General features: G+C 38.0%; 1 protein-coding gene across 7 annotated transcripts in view; it reads left to right on the top strand.

Moving 5' to 3' along the window:
- Positions 1-1,372: 1,372 nt before the first annotated feature.
- Positions 1,373-14,411, top strand: part of RFTN2 (raftlin family member 2) — a 35,668-nt gene continuing 22,629 nt past the window's right edge. For 5 of the 7 annotated variants that reach the window (XM_032692716.1, XM_032692718.1, XM_032692717.1 and 2 more), the window contains exons 1-4: positions 1,373-4,536; positions 8,482-8,665; positions 10,540-10,651; positions 12,211-12,523. In XM_032692716.1, the coding sequence (XP_032548607.1) occupies positions 4,398-4,536; positions 8,482-8,665; positions 10,540-10,651; positions 12,211-12,523 (748 nt within the window). In that variant the 5' untranslated portion in view covers positions 1,373-4,397. Of the gene's footprint in view, positions 4,537-5,286; positions 5,429-8,481; positions 8,666-10,539; positions 10,652-12,210; positions 12,524-14,411 lie in introns of those variants that run through there. The other 2 variants (XM_032692715.1, XM_032692719.1) reach the window with 2 other exon arrangements.

Genomic DNA, 14,411 nt, shown 5'->3' with positions numbered 1-14,411 from the left:
TTCAGATACCCTCAGGTTCTGGGGAAATCTGACTAATTTAACTTGTGTTTGCAGTTTATCTCTTTGTGTCTTACTGATGTGTCTGTCCTCTGTTTAAAAACGTTCTGTGTCAGTGATCTACAGGCAATAATAATGCTGATTTTTTTCTTTTTCAATAATGTTCTTATGTGCATTTGGAGGATCAAAATATTCTGCCTCAAGTAGGAAACGTGTTTGGTCCAAATACTTTGTTTTGACTTTGTCAGAGGAACTTAAGAGTTATCCTTTCTGTTTCTTGTTAGTTGAGTCAGTTTTGGTCCTAGCAGTCTTTATAAATAACGATGATTTATTCTTTAGGTAATTGGAGTTTTAAGGTATTTACATTTCTGATGCTCACTGCACCAACCTTGAGGCTGGGAATGGATCTTTAAAGTCTGTGCAGCTTGTATTAGTGAATTTATTCCAGGTAAGCTCAACAGTTGAAATGTTTTGAGTGAACAGCCTTCCTGCAAATGTACTGCCCGTGGTGGCCTGACAGGCTGGGAGGTGGGTGATATTTTCTTGGAACCTTCAGCTAGTTCTAAATCATGTAACAAAGCAGGAGTTTTGTCATGGTTGTGATGCCCCTTAAATTCTGTAACCCTTTTACTGAGTCATTGATTCATCTTTTGAAATTTAAAAGTATAATACTGCCTCTTTTCATTATTTTTGAAGTTAATGCAGCATTTAAGCAGAATGATTCATATTGCTTTGAACTTATGAGCCAGTATCCTAATCAGAAAGAGACAGGTAACATTTATTATGGATACTGGTAGAGCAGACTGAACTGCAGATTCAGTTACTTATGGTCTTGAGTTGTAGTATCCATTAAAAACTAAATACTTATTATAAGTTCATCTCCCTGAATTTTTATTTATTATTTTTAGCCTTTATTTAGACAGTGTGCATGCAGACAAGGAAAATCTTCTATGTACCTGCACGGTTTTTGTGATTTTCCTTATGTCTCATGATTTTAATCAACAGGAAACTGAGATGACTTGAGGAAAAAACCATGCTACTGTCAGGTACTATTTCCTGTTCTTGATCTTTGAAGGTACTGGGGGAGGCAAAGTTTAAACTGGATTATTTTATTAAATGGTCTCTGCAGGTGATACTGGGTTTTGGAGAAGACATTCTTGTAAATAGGCTCTGTATTCAGGTTGGTTTATCACAGATGTTCGAAACCCCAGGAAGTGTTACTTTTACAATTCTAGCAAGAGAGATTTCCTCAGAAAGGGGTGCCAGTACCTCTTGTATTTGACACCAATGCCATAGACAGAGAGAGCCTGCCTTGGGTGTCAGTAATGTTGGTAACAGCTCAGCATAGAGTCAGGAACAGGGGCATGTGTAGTTCCAAATCTGTTTCAAGCATGGGATTGTGACCTTCTGCTCAGTAAGCTTAGTAATGTAACAAAAAAGACAAAAGTGCCTCCTTGCAAGTGTTTTCAAACCTCCCACAGACAACAGGGAACAAAGCACATCATGACCAAGGGACAGGAACAACCCTGAGCTGGGGGTAGGCAGCAGGAATGTTTGTCTCACAGTCTGGTCAGAACTGCTGTGCAGAACTGCTGCTGCTCCTCATCCTGCACTGCCAGCAGAAGTCAATAATCCATTGCTGGGGACACACTCCTGTGGGTGTGCTACTCTTCTGCAGGCTTTGTGTCACTCTTCCAATTTGTCAGAATAAAAACTCTTGGGGGATCCTGGAAGCCTTCCACAGAAGCATAGTTCCTTTGGATTCACTGGTCCTTTGTTTGGCTAACTTTGCCTTTTTAAGAGTCTAAAAATTACATCATCTTCAATGAAGGAGTCACATGCTCTTTCAGTGGGGGTACTGTGACTGCAACACATCAGTGAATCGGTGTTTTAGGGATTTACTCCCCTCTGATACCAGTTACCAGCGTGTTTGCAGCTTGTATCACTCAAGTGGATTGTTTTGTAGTTTGTATCCACTTTGCAACAGGAAACTACAGCTATTCAGGCAGCTCTTCAAGCAGCTCTTGAATCCAAGAATCTTGTGATTCTGCTTCTCTCCTGAGTCATTTTGCTGCCTTGATGCAGTTTTGAATTCCTGTGAGGGATGCTGCTGGTTCTTGCTGATTTTGTTTTGTCTTTATTTTGACATGTGAAGTCCACAGTATCATTGGTTCAGTCTAGTGACTGAGTCAAGTCTGCAGTGACAACTGTTGACTGACTTCCAACTTGGAAGTTTAAAGCTCCTTATACTAATCTAGGGTTGCACAAAATAAGGACCACTGCTTTTATCTGTAACAGTGTCTCTTTATGATGTCATGAGAGTTTGTTTATATTATGGAAAATCCTGTCTTGGTGAGAAGGTTGAAGTATTGTATAAGCCTTGTCGTGAAGAGTTCAAGATACAATATTCTGGCCTCATTAAAAAGGTAGCTATGTTAAGTAAAATTAATAAATCAAAAGGCAGCCTGCTGGCAACTGGACTAGTGCTGCAAAAAGTTGTTTTACTTGCAGCTATCTTAGTCATGCCATGGCTTTAGACAAGCAGTTACAGTGGATCTTAAAGTCTGTGTGGAATGAAGCAGTGGGGTTCTCAGGGTTGAGTGGACAGTTTACATGTATGGCTGGTATAGCAACAGTTCAGGGATAACCTTTGCTGAAAACTGGGAGCAATTTCTTTGTAAGACAACATGCAGGAAGATGATGAATTCTGCTTATTTGGTATATTTTCCTAGGTTTTAATCAAGACAACAATACTCAGGGATTTCATCTTGGTTTCAGCACCCAGGAGCTTGTTTTAAAGACTGTATGTGATAATTACAGCTTCAGTCCTAGGTTCTGTGCTCAGTGACTTGTAAACTTTTCCAGTGTTAAGTAAATTTAAGCTATAACGTGTATTTCAAAGGGGTATGGTCTTTAGATTTGTCATTCCTGGTAAGTTACTTAAATCAAAAGTTTGATCACTTTTCTTCCAATAGAACAGAATCCCACAAATAGTTAATGCCTAACTTAGAGTGATTCGTTATACAAAATGTTGGCATTTTTAATAAGATTAATATATTTCAATGAAAAAAAGCAGAAAATCTTTTTGAATTCAAATGTGCAGTTCCTTTAATCTAAAATAGTATTATGAATCTTTGGCTTTCTCTAGATGATTCTGAATTTCTCTAGATGCAATCTAAAAATAAAAAGGTGAATTTCCTAACAAAGCCTTAGAAAATAAATTACTGTTCCTTTTTTCTCTGTGCATTATCATGGTTTACATCAGCTGTAATGCAGTTACAAGTGACTTGAAATAGTTAATATAAGAGTATTGAGAGCCCTTAAAATTATACTAAATTTTCAGGACCTAGAGAAAAGTTCCATATAGGAAAGAGTGTTGAAAGCCTGTGGCTGTACCAACTGAGGTCATCCTAACAGAGGAGGAAAGGATTTTATTTGTTCCCATAAAAAAATGGGAAACAAAGTTTTGTAACTTTTTTCATATATAATGTTGAAAAAGTCTTTCTTCCCATTTAAAGTGAGGAATATTTCAGTGTCATTTTTTGGTGGTTTTCAAAACCAGTTACCTAAGTTAATTTAGGGATGTAGATTCTTACCGATTTTTCTGGACAAGAAATTACTACATAAATTTGTTATTACAATGTATTCCACTATGTTGATGTGTTTTGTTTTTGTTTTTTTTTCTTTCTCTGGAAGAACATTCCTATAGAAAGGAAATAGGAGCCAGAGTCTGAAATCTAAAATAAGGACTAAACAGCTTTTCATTTGCTTTTCTACCCTTTGAGATGCCAGAAGCAATTTCCTCTTGAAGCTGACTTCCTCTCTGGAAGTGATTTTCGTCTCCAACCATGTTGAGGCTCTTTTCTCATTCTTTCATTCTGACTAACTTGCTTTTTTCCCCTCTGACTTTCGACTGCAGTTGGGAACTTCTGGAGGTAAGTAATGACAGACAAGTTTCTCTCTAACTTTCTTTTTCAGTTCTTCTTCCCCCCCTCCTGCCCCCCCTCACCCAGTCAGTCTAGAAGGACAAACAAAGCACTATTGGTGTCCTCTGCAAGAGAGCACTGATAGGGGCTGGCTGTAAATTGACGTGGCATGGAAAATCTCTGCTAGTTTGGAGCGGCTCTAATGTTGCTGCGAAATCAAGCCTACTCTTAACCAAGTTTGTAGCTTGAAATCATCACGGGCTTACGGGTTCTATATTAAAAATGAATGGAAAGTACCTTCACTTTTCTCTTTGGGAACTGGATTTTTTCTCTGTTTGGATTTACAGCTAACAGAAAACAACAAAATCAAAGGGAATTATTTGGTTACTTTTTTTTTTTCCCCTGTAGTAAGAGCGACAGATCTTGCTGCTCCCCCCACCTTTTCCTGCAACTTAATCATTTGCAGATCTTGCCATGGGGTGCGGACTGAGAAAGCTGGAAGACCCAGATGATAGCAGCCCTGGAAAAATCTTTTCTACACTGAAGAGACCACAAGTTGAAACAAAGACGGATTCTGCTTATGAATATGTATTGCTGGATTTTACTTTAGAAGGTATTTTTTTTTTTATGCTGTATGTTTTACTATTCTGAGATAAGGAACGGCATTTAACTTAGCTCTGTCTTGTGTGACTTACAGTAAATGTTAGACACTTTTAGCAAAGCCAGCCAGAATGTAAGACTCTTATTTTGAAACACAAATCATGACGGAGGTCCTCACTTATCTAAAATTACAGTGGAAACTACCGAAGTATTTTTAACAACCAAACCCTCCAAATTACACAACTGTCCTTGTTAAGGAAGGTGGCTAAAACTGTTAGAGATTTTCCTAGTTTCCTGTGAGTCAGATACTGCCATCCGTACTCCCTTTGAATAATGGTTGTCTGAATTCAGTGTGACGGTTCAGAAAATACACTGTGCCTGAACCTTAATTGAATAACAATTTTTTTTTAAATGCACTCAACTTCTGAAAACAGGCTGTCATTGTCCTTGTTACTTTATGCAGAAGTAAGTCTGTTCCTTAGTTGTATACTAGGAGTAACTTCCCCTCTTATGCCCACTCCGGACTCTTGGTAGATATTTCTGTAAGGCTCTTAGAGTTTCATCTTACTATTTTTTTTCCAAGTGCTTTACTTGTAGTTGTTGAATAGTCTTTTGAAATCGTGACTGAAATGAAACAAAATCTGTATGCATAGCTAGAGGCAGACAGTGCTCTGTGGGATACTTCCTTCCCGAGGGTGTCCCATCTCTAACAGAGCAACTCCCTGTTCCACAAAGTTGAAAACATAAACAAGCCCAGATGGCTGCCCTCGGAGAACAGACAGCTCAGTTTTGCAGTCACTTTATAGTAACTTGCATTTTAGAACAGCTCAGTCTACTGGAACTGCTTAATAACAAGGATTTCAAGTAAATGCAGTTGGTAGAAGGGTTTGATAAAGGGAGGAAGTGTAAGTGCAGGTCTTACTGCAATTTCAGGAACTGTTTAATAAACAAAACTTGGCTTCTGCTTAGTTTTACCTCTAAATTAAAGAACTGGTAATATTCTATTTAAAATATAAGTCTTTTCATTGAAAATCTGCAAGGTACAGATGAGAATACACATTCTACTAGGTTATAGTACGTGAAATCCAACTGTTTTTGTTGTTCTGTTTATTTACACAAAGTTTCTTCCTGGCTTGTTCCTTTTGAAGAAACAAAACTTGTAGTAGTGGTAACATGCTGGAAATAAAGCTAGGCTGCCTAATGCCTACATGGATTACCTCCTAATCTACTGGTAATAGAAAGGATAACTTGGAGACTGAAGAGCATTTAGTGTTCTTAAATAGCCTGTGTTCTGGATAGCTTTCTTGTGTTTTCAAGTCACAGTTTCAGAAAGTGTTGTGTAAAGGATCTCTTATAAAGGTGGTTGTGACTTTTTTTTTTAAGTAAAAGCACATCAAACAACTGCAAATAAAGGTGCATCTCTGTTTAAGTAACTTAGCAGTGAAGATTAATTTTCTCCTATTTAGTCTGATATTCAGAAATGCTTGGCTTCAGTGGCCTACTGTGGTATTATGAATGTTAAATAAGCAAAATCAGTTTCTGATAGTTGCCTAAATCTTTTTAGGTTTCTGACTGTAAGCAAGTGGATTTGTGAACACATTCTGTTGAATGGTTATAGCTTTGTGTGTATATGACCTTAAAATATTTTTTGCTTGGAATTTCTTTCCTTTATAGAGGTACGATAATGAATAAAAAAAGTGTGTATACTGTCTGAGAGGTATTTATGAATTCTGATTGCTTCTGAAATGTGGGGATTAGCTAAAATATTGTGGAGAATATGTTGGGCTTTCTTTTTTTTTTTTTTCTACCTCAGTCAACTCACTCTTGTACTTGTTGCTACTTGAATGTCCTTTGGCTAAGTGAAACATTAGTGAGATCCCTTTATCACTTCAGACCAAAGTTTTCACTCTGCTGTCAAGTTGTGTTATATCTTCATGACACTCCTTCTGTCTCACCAATTTCCAAGCAAGGTCTTCCCCTACAAAGATTTGTTTGCCTGAGTGATTCATTGCCACTGATTCTTGCACCATATAAAACAGAAAATCAGCACTTAGCTTTCTGTAGGATCTTAAAGATTATTATGTCCTGCATCAAGATAAAAATATAGCAACCCTGAGTGTGTTACTTCATTTCAGTCTGCCTTATTCTGTGCTTCATCAGGTATGTGCTGTGTGAAGTGGAAATGAGCCTGCTGGAGAGACTGTCAGCAGTCCCTGATCTTCTCCCAAGCCATGATGCAGATTAGGTCAACCATGCTGCAGCCTAAATTTGCTGGCTGGAGTGCTTGTGCATCTTAACTAGTTATTAGCAGTGCACTGAACCTTGGCTTCTCCCCTCCTGGTCCCCATAAGCTTCCATCCATACTGTAAAAAATTAGCTTTCAGCTTCATGGAGGGTGATCTGCACCAGGAGAATCCCAAGCAAGAAAATTACAGCCCATCTTTTATTTCGGTGGAACTGGATAGTACAAAGAAAAGGGAGCAGTGGACTCTGAAGTATAATTTTAAATGCCTGTCAGTGATTGTAAATTCCAAGGTCTTAATCGTGAGGCATATCTCAGTTAGAAAAACAACTACTGTTTTTTCAAGTCATTTCAACTAAGAAGTAGGGATATAGTTTAAGTATTCCTACTGAAGCAGAGAATGTTTTATGCTTTGTCCACAACCCTCCTGTTAGGGAAAAGGAGGAACATTGATGCACCCTGCTAAGATGACAAGCTGTGAAGTTCTTGTCACTCTGAGTAACAGTATGAATGTGTGTGAAGTAGCTGTTTTGTTGTCATCTTTAGTGTCCTGCATTGGAAGCTTACTGTGGAGCTGGCAAGTTAGCTGCAGTTCTGGTATTGGTAAAAGTGTTTTGGCTACCTGTTGATGGCACATCAGGAGGGAAACTTTGTTAATGAAAAGGAGTTAAGACATTTGCAAAATAAGTGATGGTCATGTCACATCACTGCTGCTTTCTTGGCTTGTGGATTGTGGAGCAGTTATTTCTCAGCATGTATGTCTCTAGATTTACTATGAGTGTAATCATGGGATGGAGGTATTGCTGAGGGCAAAATATTGTCCCTTTATGGAAGGGGATGAAAACTTTGGCAAATCTGTGCTGTCATAATTACTCCTCTGTTACTGTCTGTATATGGTATTGATTTCCTGCTCTCTGAGAGCATCTGCAGTTCCAGTTGTACTTGAGAGGAACAGGAATTACTGCCCCATTAGACTGACTGCAGCAGAATATACTGTTACCAGCATGGAATGTCCTCTGTGCAGGTGCTGTGGATTAGACAATTCAAAAAAGATTCTCCAAGAAGTTTTCCCTTTGTCTGTATAGTTTTCCCCAAGAGCTGTGTATTACTGAGATGTTGCCTATTGATGCAAAATGCCTACATGCACTCGGGGATCCTCCATAGAAATTAAACACCACAAGCTTACTTAGGTGATGTGTAGTTAGGTTTACTGGAAAAAGTAATCGGGACTGTGTAAAAATACCAACCTACACTCCACAGATGACTTCTGAAGGGAAAAAACAGAGAAACAAATTAGTTGTTGCAGGCTTAAATCTGTTATACAGGAACTTAGCTCAAAACTAAGGTTGAAGGATACTGCATCAGTATGTTTAAGGCTTTGGATGGACAAAATAGTTGCTTTGTTGAATTCAGCCCTATTGTGTGTTTAGATGTTAACTCAGCTCTTAAACCAGCTTGGCAAACCTAGATCAAACGGAAAATGTTGCCAAGTACGTTAAAAATAGATCATATGAAGTTGTAAAAATAGTTACATTCAAGTGGTTGAATACTACTGAATCATCTTTGAATCTGCTTTTTCTTGTATAAATAGAACGGTAGCTTTTTAGCAAACGCCTTGGGATGGGTTTTGTGTGGTTTACAAAGAAGAAACTCCCCTAAAATGTATGTGGATGTACACAGGATCACGTGCTTCTCTTCTGCTTTCAATGCTTTTAGCTTCATCAAATCCAGAAGTTATCAAGATCAGTTCTGTGCTGGATATACCATCTCAGGTGGAAGAATATTACAGCAAAGGATATGTTGTAGGAGCTGTTCATCCTATTATGCTGCCAATTGGACGTAGAAGGAGTTTCCCTGCAAGTCACATGTATCGAGTGGTACTTTCACGATTAAAATTGAGGTAACAGTGAAATGGTTTGAATACACTGATCCATTACTTAAGCCATTTGTAAGTGGGTTGCTCAACTTGCATAACTTAATCAGTTTGAAATGAGGGCCTCAGAGAATCAAATTAACTGTTCCTGGTCTAGAAAGGTGAGCAAGTTAATAATGTTTTTTAATCAATGCTAAGCATACAGCAGGCTGATGTTTACTTTGCCATAGTAAATGTCCAAACAGAAATTCAGAGTGTAATATCATCTGTCTTAGAACCTGCAGCAAATAAAAGATTAACCAAACCAGTAGGAGAGTAATAAGCTGCTTTAAATTACTTTGTCTGCTTTATCTTCTTTGTTTTCAAAACTTTTGTTTTCACTTTTTCCAGGGAAAATGACGTGTAATTTGTGAAACAGCTTGTCAAGGAGAGTTTGGGGTTTTTCTTATTAAGAAGGAGATAATCATTCTGTGATCAGAGGTCTTACAGAAGCTTGGTTTTGACACTGAGGGAGATGCAAGAGTTTGTTCCAGATCCATGGTCTTGTTTATTACTCATGTTTTCACTGCCTTATCACGTGATCATAAAGAACACAAAGAAATGTTACAATTAGTTTATTTGAATGTACAAAATATAACCTTTTGTTCTTATTTTGAAAAACTAGAAAAGTGAGGTTCTTACTGCATTAAAGTTGTTATGCTGTCCCCCTACCACTCCAGCAAGGCTTTTGTAAAACATGTTCATTTGAGGTAACTTCTCAAGCCCCTTGCTTAAACAAACATTGTCCAGGGTATTTGCTGCTCATACAACTTAACCTTTGTAAGTTCATCTGCAAACAAGGTGAATGTTCTTCTTGTGGGCAAAAGCTTGGGTAAGAAAGCGGAATGCTTGCTCTCTGGAGCTGAGGCTTCAAAGAGCTGGCACTGCCAGCAGCAGCTCCCACAACTTGCCTTATCCCTCTAGGTGTGGCATCCTTATAAAGTTGTTATTTGAATCTTTAGGCCTTTGAACAGATTAGTGGTGAGACACTGTAGCCTATGTGTGAAACTCTTGGTGTAGCTTCAGAGTTTGCTACGCAGGTGCTGTATGTACTTCTGTTGGTTTTGCTGTAGGCAAATACACCTTCTCTGACTACTGTCTGGAAAGTAACCTTTTATATTTCAGTGGGTCTCATTGATGTTTCTTTTGAATTCAAATGGTTATGTGAAGGAAGCATCAAATAAAATCCCATTATATTATTGATGTACACTAAATCAGACACTAAGTTGTCTGCGTAATAATCCAACTGGTTTTAGATAAAACATGATGAGTATTATTCTATAACTTGAAATAGAAGTTAGAGCTTGTCGGCTTCTTAAATTTGAGAGATTTAAACACTGTCTAGCTCTCAGTAATTGTTTGTGCATTGTGTTTCTAGTATTTGTCTGTACTGTTTCATACAACAGCTGCAACTCTGCGTTAGTTACAAAAACTAAGCAGCAGCATGTTGAGTGTAAAAGGACCACTTCTATTCATAGGGTTTTCTACAAAACCGAACGTGTTTTGTGCTTACTAAATCTATAGTTTAAATTTGTGGGTTTTGCATTATCCGAGATTTTTGCATTTGTTACAATAGCAGAGCTGTCTATCAGTAAAGCTCAATTTCCAAAAGATGCCTATGAGTGGCCTTCAGATGAAATTCCTGTTAAATATTAATATTCTTACCATGGCATTGTAACACAATACCTGTCACTTTGCATAAGAAACAGAACAAGACACTAAAACCCACTGAGTTCTAAAAAGTATGAAGAAGCATTGTCAGGATTTCATAACTGTTTCAAAAGAGAAGAATTCTATATGCAAGCATTTGCCCAAGTTAGCAGCAAACTCCTGACAAAGACTGCTTTCTTTCTGTGTTCTAGCCAGAAGCATGCAGCACCCAGAGGACAAAGGCACCCCAGGCTGCTGATTGAGGAATGTCCTTTAATGTATGAAACACTGACAAATGAGGTAGTGAAAGAACTGTTAGAAAAGGTAATGGAGGCTTTTTCCAACTTTTCTTCAGACTTTTGTTGCTATCATACATGTAAGTTATATTAAGTGGCTGATGTGTTTTAAGTTTTGCATTTATTTCATAGAAGCTACAAAGCTTTTCTGAAAGTGAAAAGAGTTCTTTTTCTTCACTAGTTAACGTTTCTAATGTAGGACTTAGTGTTGATTGCTGTAAAGCTTTGGGAGACTGGCTGGTTACACCATTTAAAGCAGAATCAAGCCCAACTCGATCACTTTTTTTAAAATGCTTGTGTGATGTGTGAAGTTTCATGTTATTCCAAGTAAAGTACCTAAGAAAGGTTTTTTCATTCTTTAACAGAACTGCAACATGTGCAGTAACTGCATTAAGTATTTACTTGGCACAGCTTTTGAAAACATTGCATAGTTAAAGTAAACTAAAGTTCCGCTGGAATGCAAGTTCTAGTTCTGGTTCTTTTTGTGTTTAACTTCCTCTGCAAAACTGAAGACTTGCTGAAACAGGAAACTATTGTTATTACAAGAGTTAATGATATCTCTTACATTAGTTGCCAAGGAAAGTAGTAGAGGAAAAAGCATATTGAAGATCTTTAATCATCTTTGAAATTATCAGAGTTGCTTAAATTTTCTAAATGGCTTGTTTTGACTTTGGCAGGCATTTCAGTTTTAGTGTGATTCCGTTACATGCTTACACTCTGTGGCTGTTGCCAGGCTGGTGGTGTAGTGTACCAGCCAAAGATTAAAAGGAAAAACACACTTGAAATGAGCAGTGATGCAATCATGGAAGCATATTGGGTGCAGAAGTAGTATGGGAGAATAATTTGATTTTAAACTGTTCTCAGTATTTGGATTTACCTGGGAAAACTTTGCATCACAGGGAGCTTGTAGCACAAGATGGCAGTGGGATCACCTTCCTAAATGGCAGCACTCCTTATCCCAGAACAAAAACCAGCACCTCCAAGAACAGACACATCTCACGGGTGGCACAGATGTTAGTTGTAGATTGAGACTTCAGTGCAGAGAAAAAGACACACCACTGGCTGAAGGAGTTGAAGAGGATTATTTGCTTCTAGCTCCCTCCTTTCTCTGCTCCTTCAGTATTCTCAGTAATAATGAAGTTGAGTAGCCTCCAGGGGAACTGGGGGGTAATGAATCATGGCACATGACAAAGAGATATTTCTGTAGTATTGGAGGGCAGTATTTTTAGTGTGACTGGTATCACATGTTTAAAGAAACGATACTATTTATTGCTCCACTATACTGCTTATCTCTGTGACACAGTAAATAAAATACTTTGGGTTTGTTCAAAATGAAGGACTTTGTATGCCCTCAAGCCAGTACTAGTGTTGGCCACCTTTCTTGGCCTGATTCCAGATACATGCTGGAAAACTTCCATTTACTTTGAAGCATGAGGAGTGTCAAAGACAAACCACCCTTCTATAAGTACCCTTCTATGTCTTCATGTCCTCAGCAGTTCAGTTAAACAGAACACGCATATAGAAGTTTTAAAGAAGTTCCATGCAATTCTAAAATGGCTCTGCAGCTAAATTTCTGTTGTGTTATAGGTTAATGAAGCTGCTAAAAGAGGAAAGAAGTTTGTGGGATTTGTAACGCAACATTTTCCTCAGCCTAAAGCCTGTAATGGAACAAGCCCAGATGGAAGTGCAGAGCTGGAAGCAACACTGGGCAGAAGAAACAGGGAACACAGGAGAGAAAATTTTGATGAAAACTATAAAAACTGGAATGAGGGGACATTGAGTGGTCACTCATCTGAGAGTGGGATAGAGGAGGAAATGCAAGGAGAAAGCAGACTGTTAGAGGATTCAGACTTCCAGTTTGGAAAAGAAGTCAGCCCTTCTAAACCACGGAAAGGAGATGGTAATAAATGTTTCTTGTTTATTGTAGAAATAAGGCATTCTATTGAGCTGTTAAGGTGTTGGAAAAAATAGAACATGCTGTTCTGTCAAATGCTGGCTTCGGATGATGTCTCTATATATGCATATATAAATGCATATGCATTTCTAAAGAAGTTGCCAGTTAAAGAAGCAAAATAAATATTTACCTTCTGCTTTCTGTATGTGAGCTGTGGTAATATATTAAAATGATACTTCAATTTTCATATAGAATATTATAAATGTACTGTCAAAATTCTAATTTGTAATTTGAATAAAGGAAAACCCATAGTCCACCCCCCCAGAATTGCCCACAGTGTAATTCTGACTTGAAATGTGGTGCAGGCAGGTAGCTTGTTTGCTTGGTATGTGTGTAACAAATATGTGGCAGTAAAAATCTTTTCTCTTAGAAGGATGCAATTGTTATAAAACCTTTTTCCTAAATGCATATTGTTTTCACTTGATATTAAATCATAAACATGTCCAAGAATATGTTGTGATTCCAGTTGTGCCTGTTTCAAAGCTGACAACAGAGAGAGCCCCTTCCAGCCAGAGCTGTAATTTTACATGCTTCCTAGCCAACTCACATAATGTACAGCAGACAAATCCGTTCATAATGGATTCTTTCTGGTTAACGTGCCTTCAGGAAGCACCCTGAAAGAGATCACTTAAAATAATGCATTGACCATGAAATCAAAGACGATAATTGCTACGAAATGAATTTACTAGAAAAAAGTAAGCATTAGAAGTATAGGAAGAGAAAGTATAATTGGAAGATGTTGGTGCAGAGGTAGACAACTTAGTTGTAGAAGAGTCTGAGATGCTTAGTGTAGTTTGTGTGAAAGATTGCCTCAGAGTCTTCCAGGCTGTGAAGAGGAGAAGGTGAAAAGGAAGAAGTAATCTGAAGCATGAGAACTAACACAAGACAGTGTTGTGTGGAAAGCAGGCAGCATGAAACTTCCATGTCAGGCTGCATTTTGACATAATAGGTTCTTTCCTGATGGGCCAGACATGTTTTAATTGCTCTCAAAAGCAACCTTTTCACTTTGCTGTTAAAAGTAAAGCAGCCTCTCCAGTTTGTAGGCCGTCAGAAGAATGACTCTGTGCACTGAGATGATCAATGTCCTTCTTATTTTTAACGCTTCAGTAAAAGCAGTTCTACAAGTGAGCCTTTATAGCAAAATCTCTTAAAGCTCAACTCTTTCCTTACATCTTGAAACAGTGGGTTTGGTATATGTGGCAGAATAGAAGTCCCACAAGGAAAAAGCAGAAAACTGGTTCTGTTCAGGAGTGTTGTTTGTGCAGACTGGTGTGAGCAGGTAGATGAGCAACCAGTGCATCCCCTATGTGCAGTGCTCTCAGGAAACTTTTCAAAAAGCTTTAGAGGGGATATGCCAGGCTCCTCTATACTAGTCAAATATTAAAGTCACTGGAACTTGTAAGGCAGAACTTTTGGAAACTTAACCTTTCTTGGAATATATTGCATGTAACCATCATTTTAAAAAAGTACTGATGTGAATTTTGAAAGGAAGTCTTATGAGTGTGTATGTATGTACTGCTGTGTCAATCTACCAGTTCCATTTACCTCTGCTCAGAAGAGGCATATTGTCCAAGTTCTAGATTTGGGGGTCATAACATATCAGTTTTTACTATTACATTGCTTTTTGACTTATTCTATCAAATTTTGACTTATATATTGCTTGTGGAGGCAAACAACTGAATAGTTGTATTGGAAAACAGTTTTCTTTTCTTGGAAGCATAAGCGGTCTCACTTTGGTATATGGGAAAGGAAATCAAGGGTTATCAGGATAAATGCATTTATACTGATATAACCACCTGTGGAGGGGATAAAATAAAACTGTATACTAGAATGA

Source organism: Chiroxiphia lanceolata, chromosome 7, assembly GCF_009829145.1.
Source record: "Chiroxiphia lanceolata isolate bChiLan1 chromosome 7, bChiLan1.pri, whole genome shotgun sequence".
NCBI lineage: Eukaryota > Metazoa > Chordata > Aves > Passeriformes > Pipridae > Chiroxiphia > Chiroxiphia lanceolata.
Note: the sequence above shows the minus strand (reverse complement) of the source record. Positions and strands in the feature narration are given on the sequence as shown.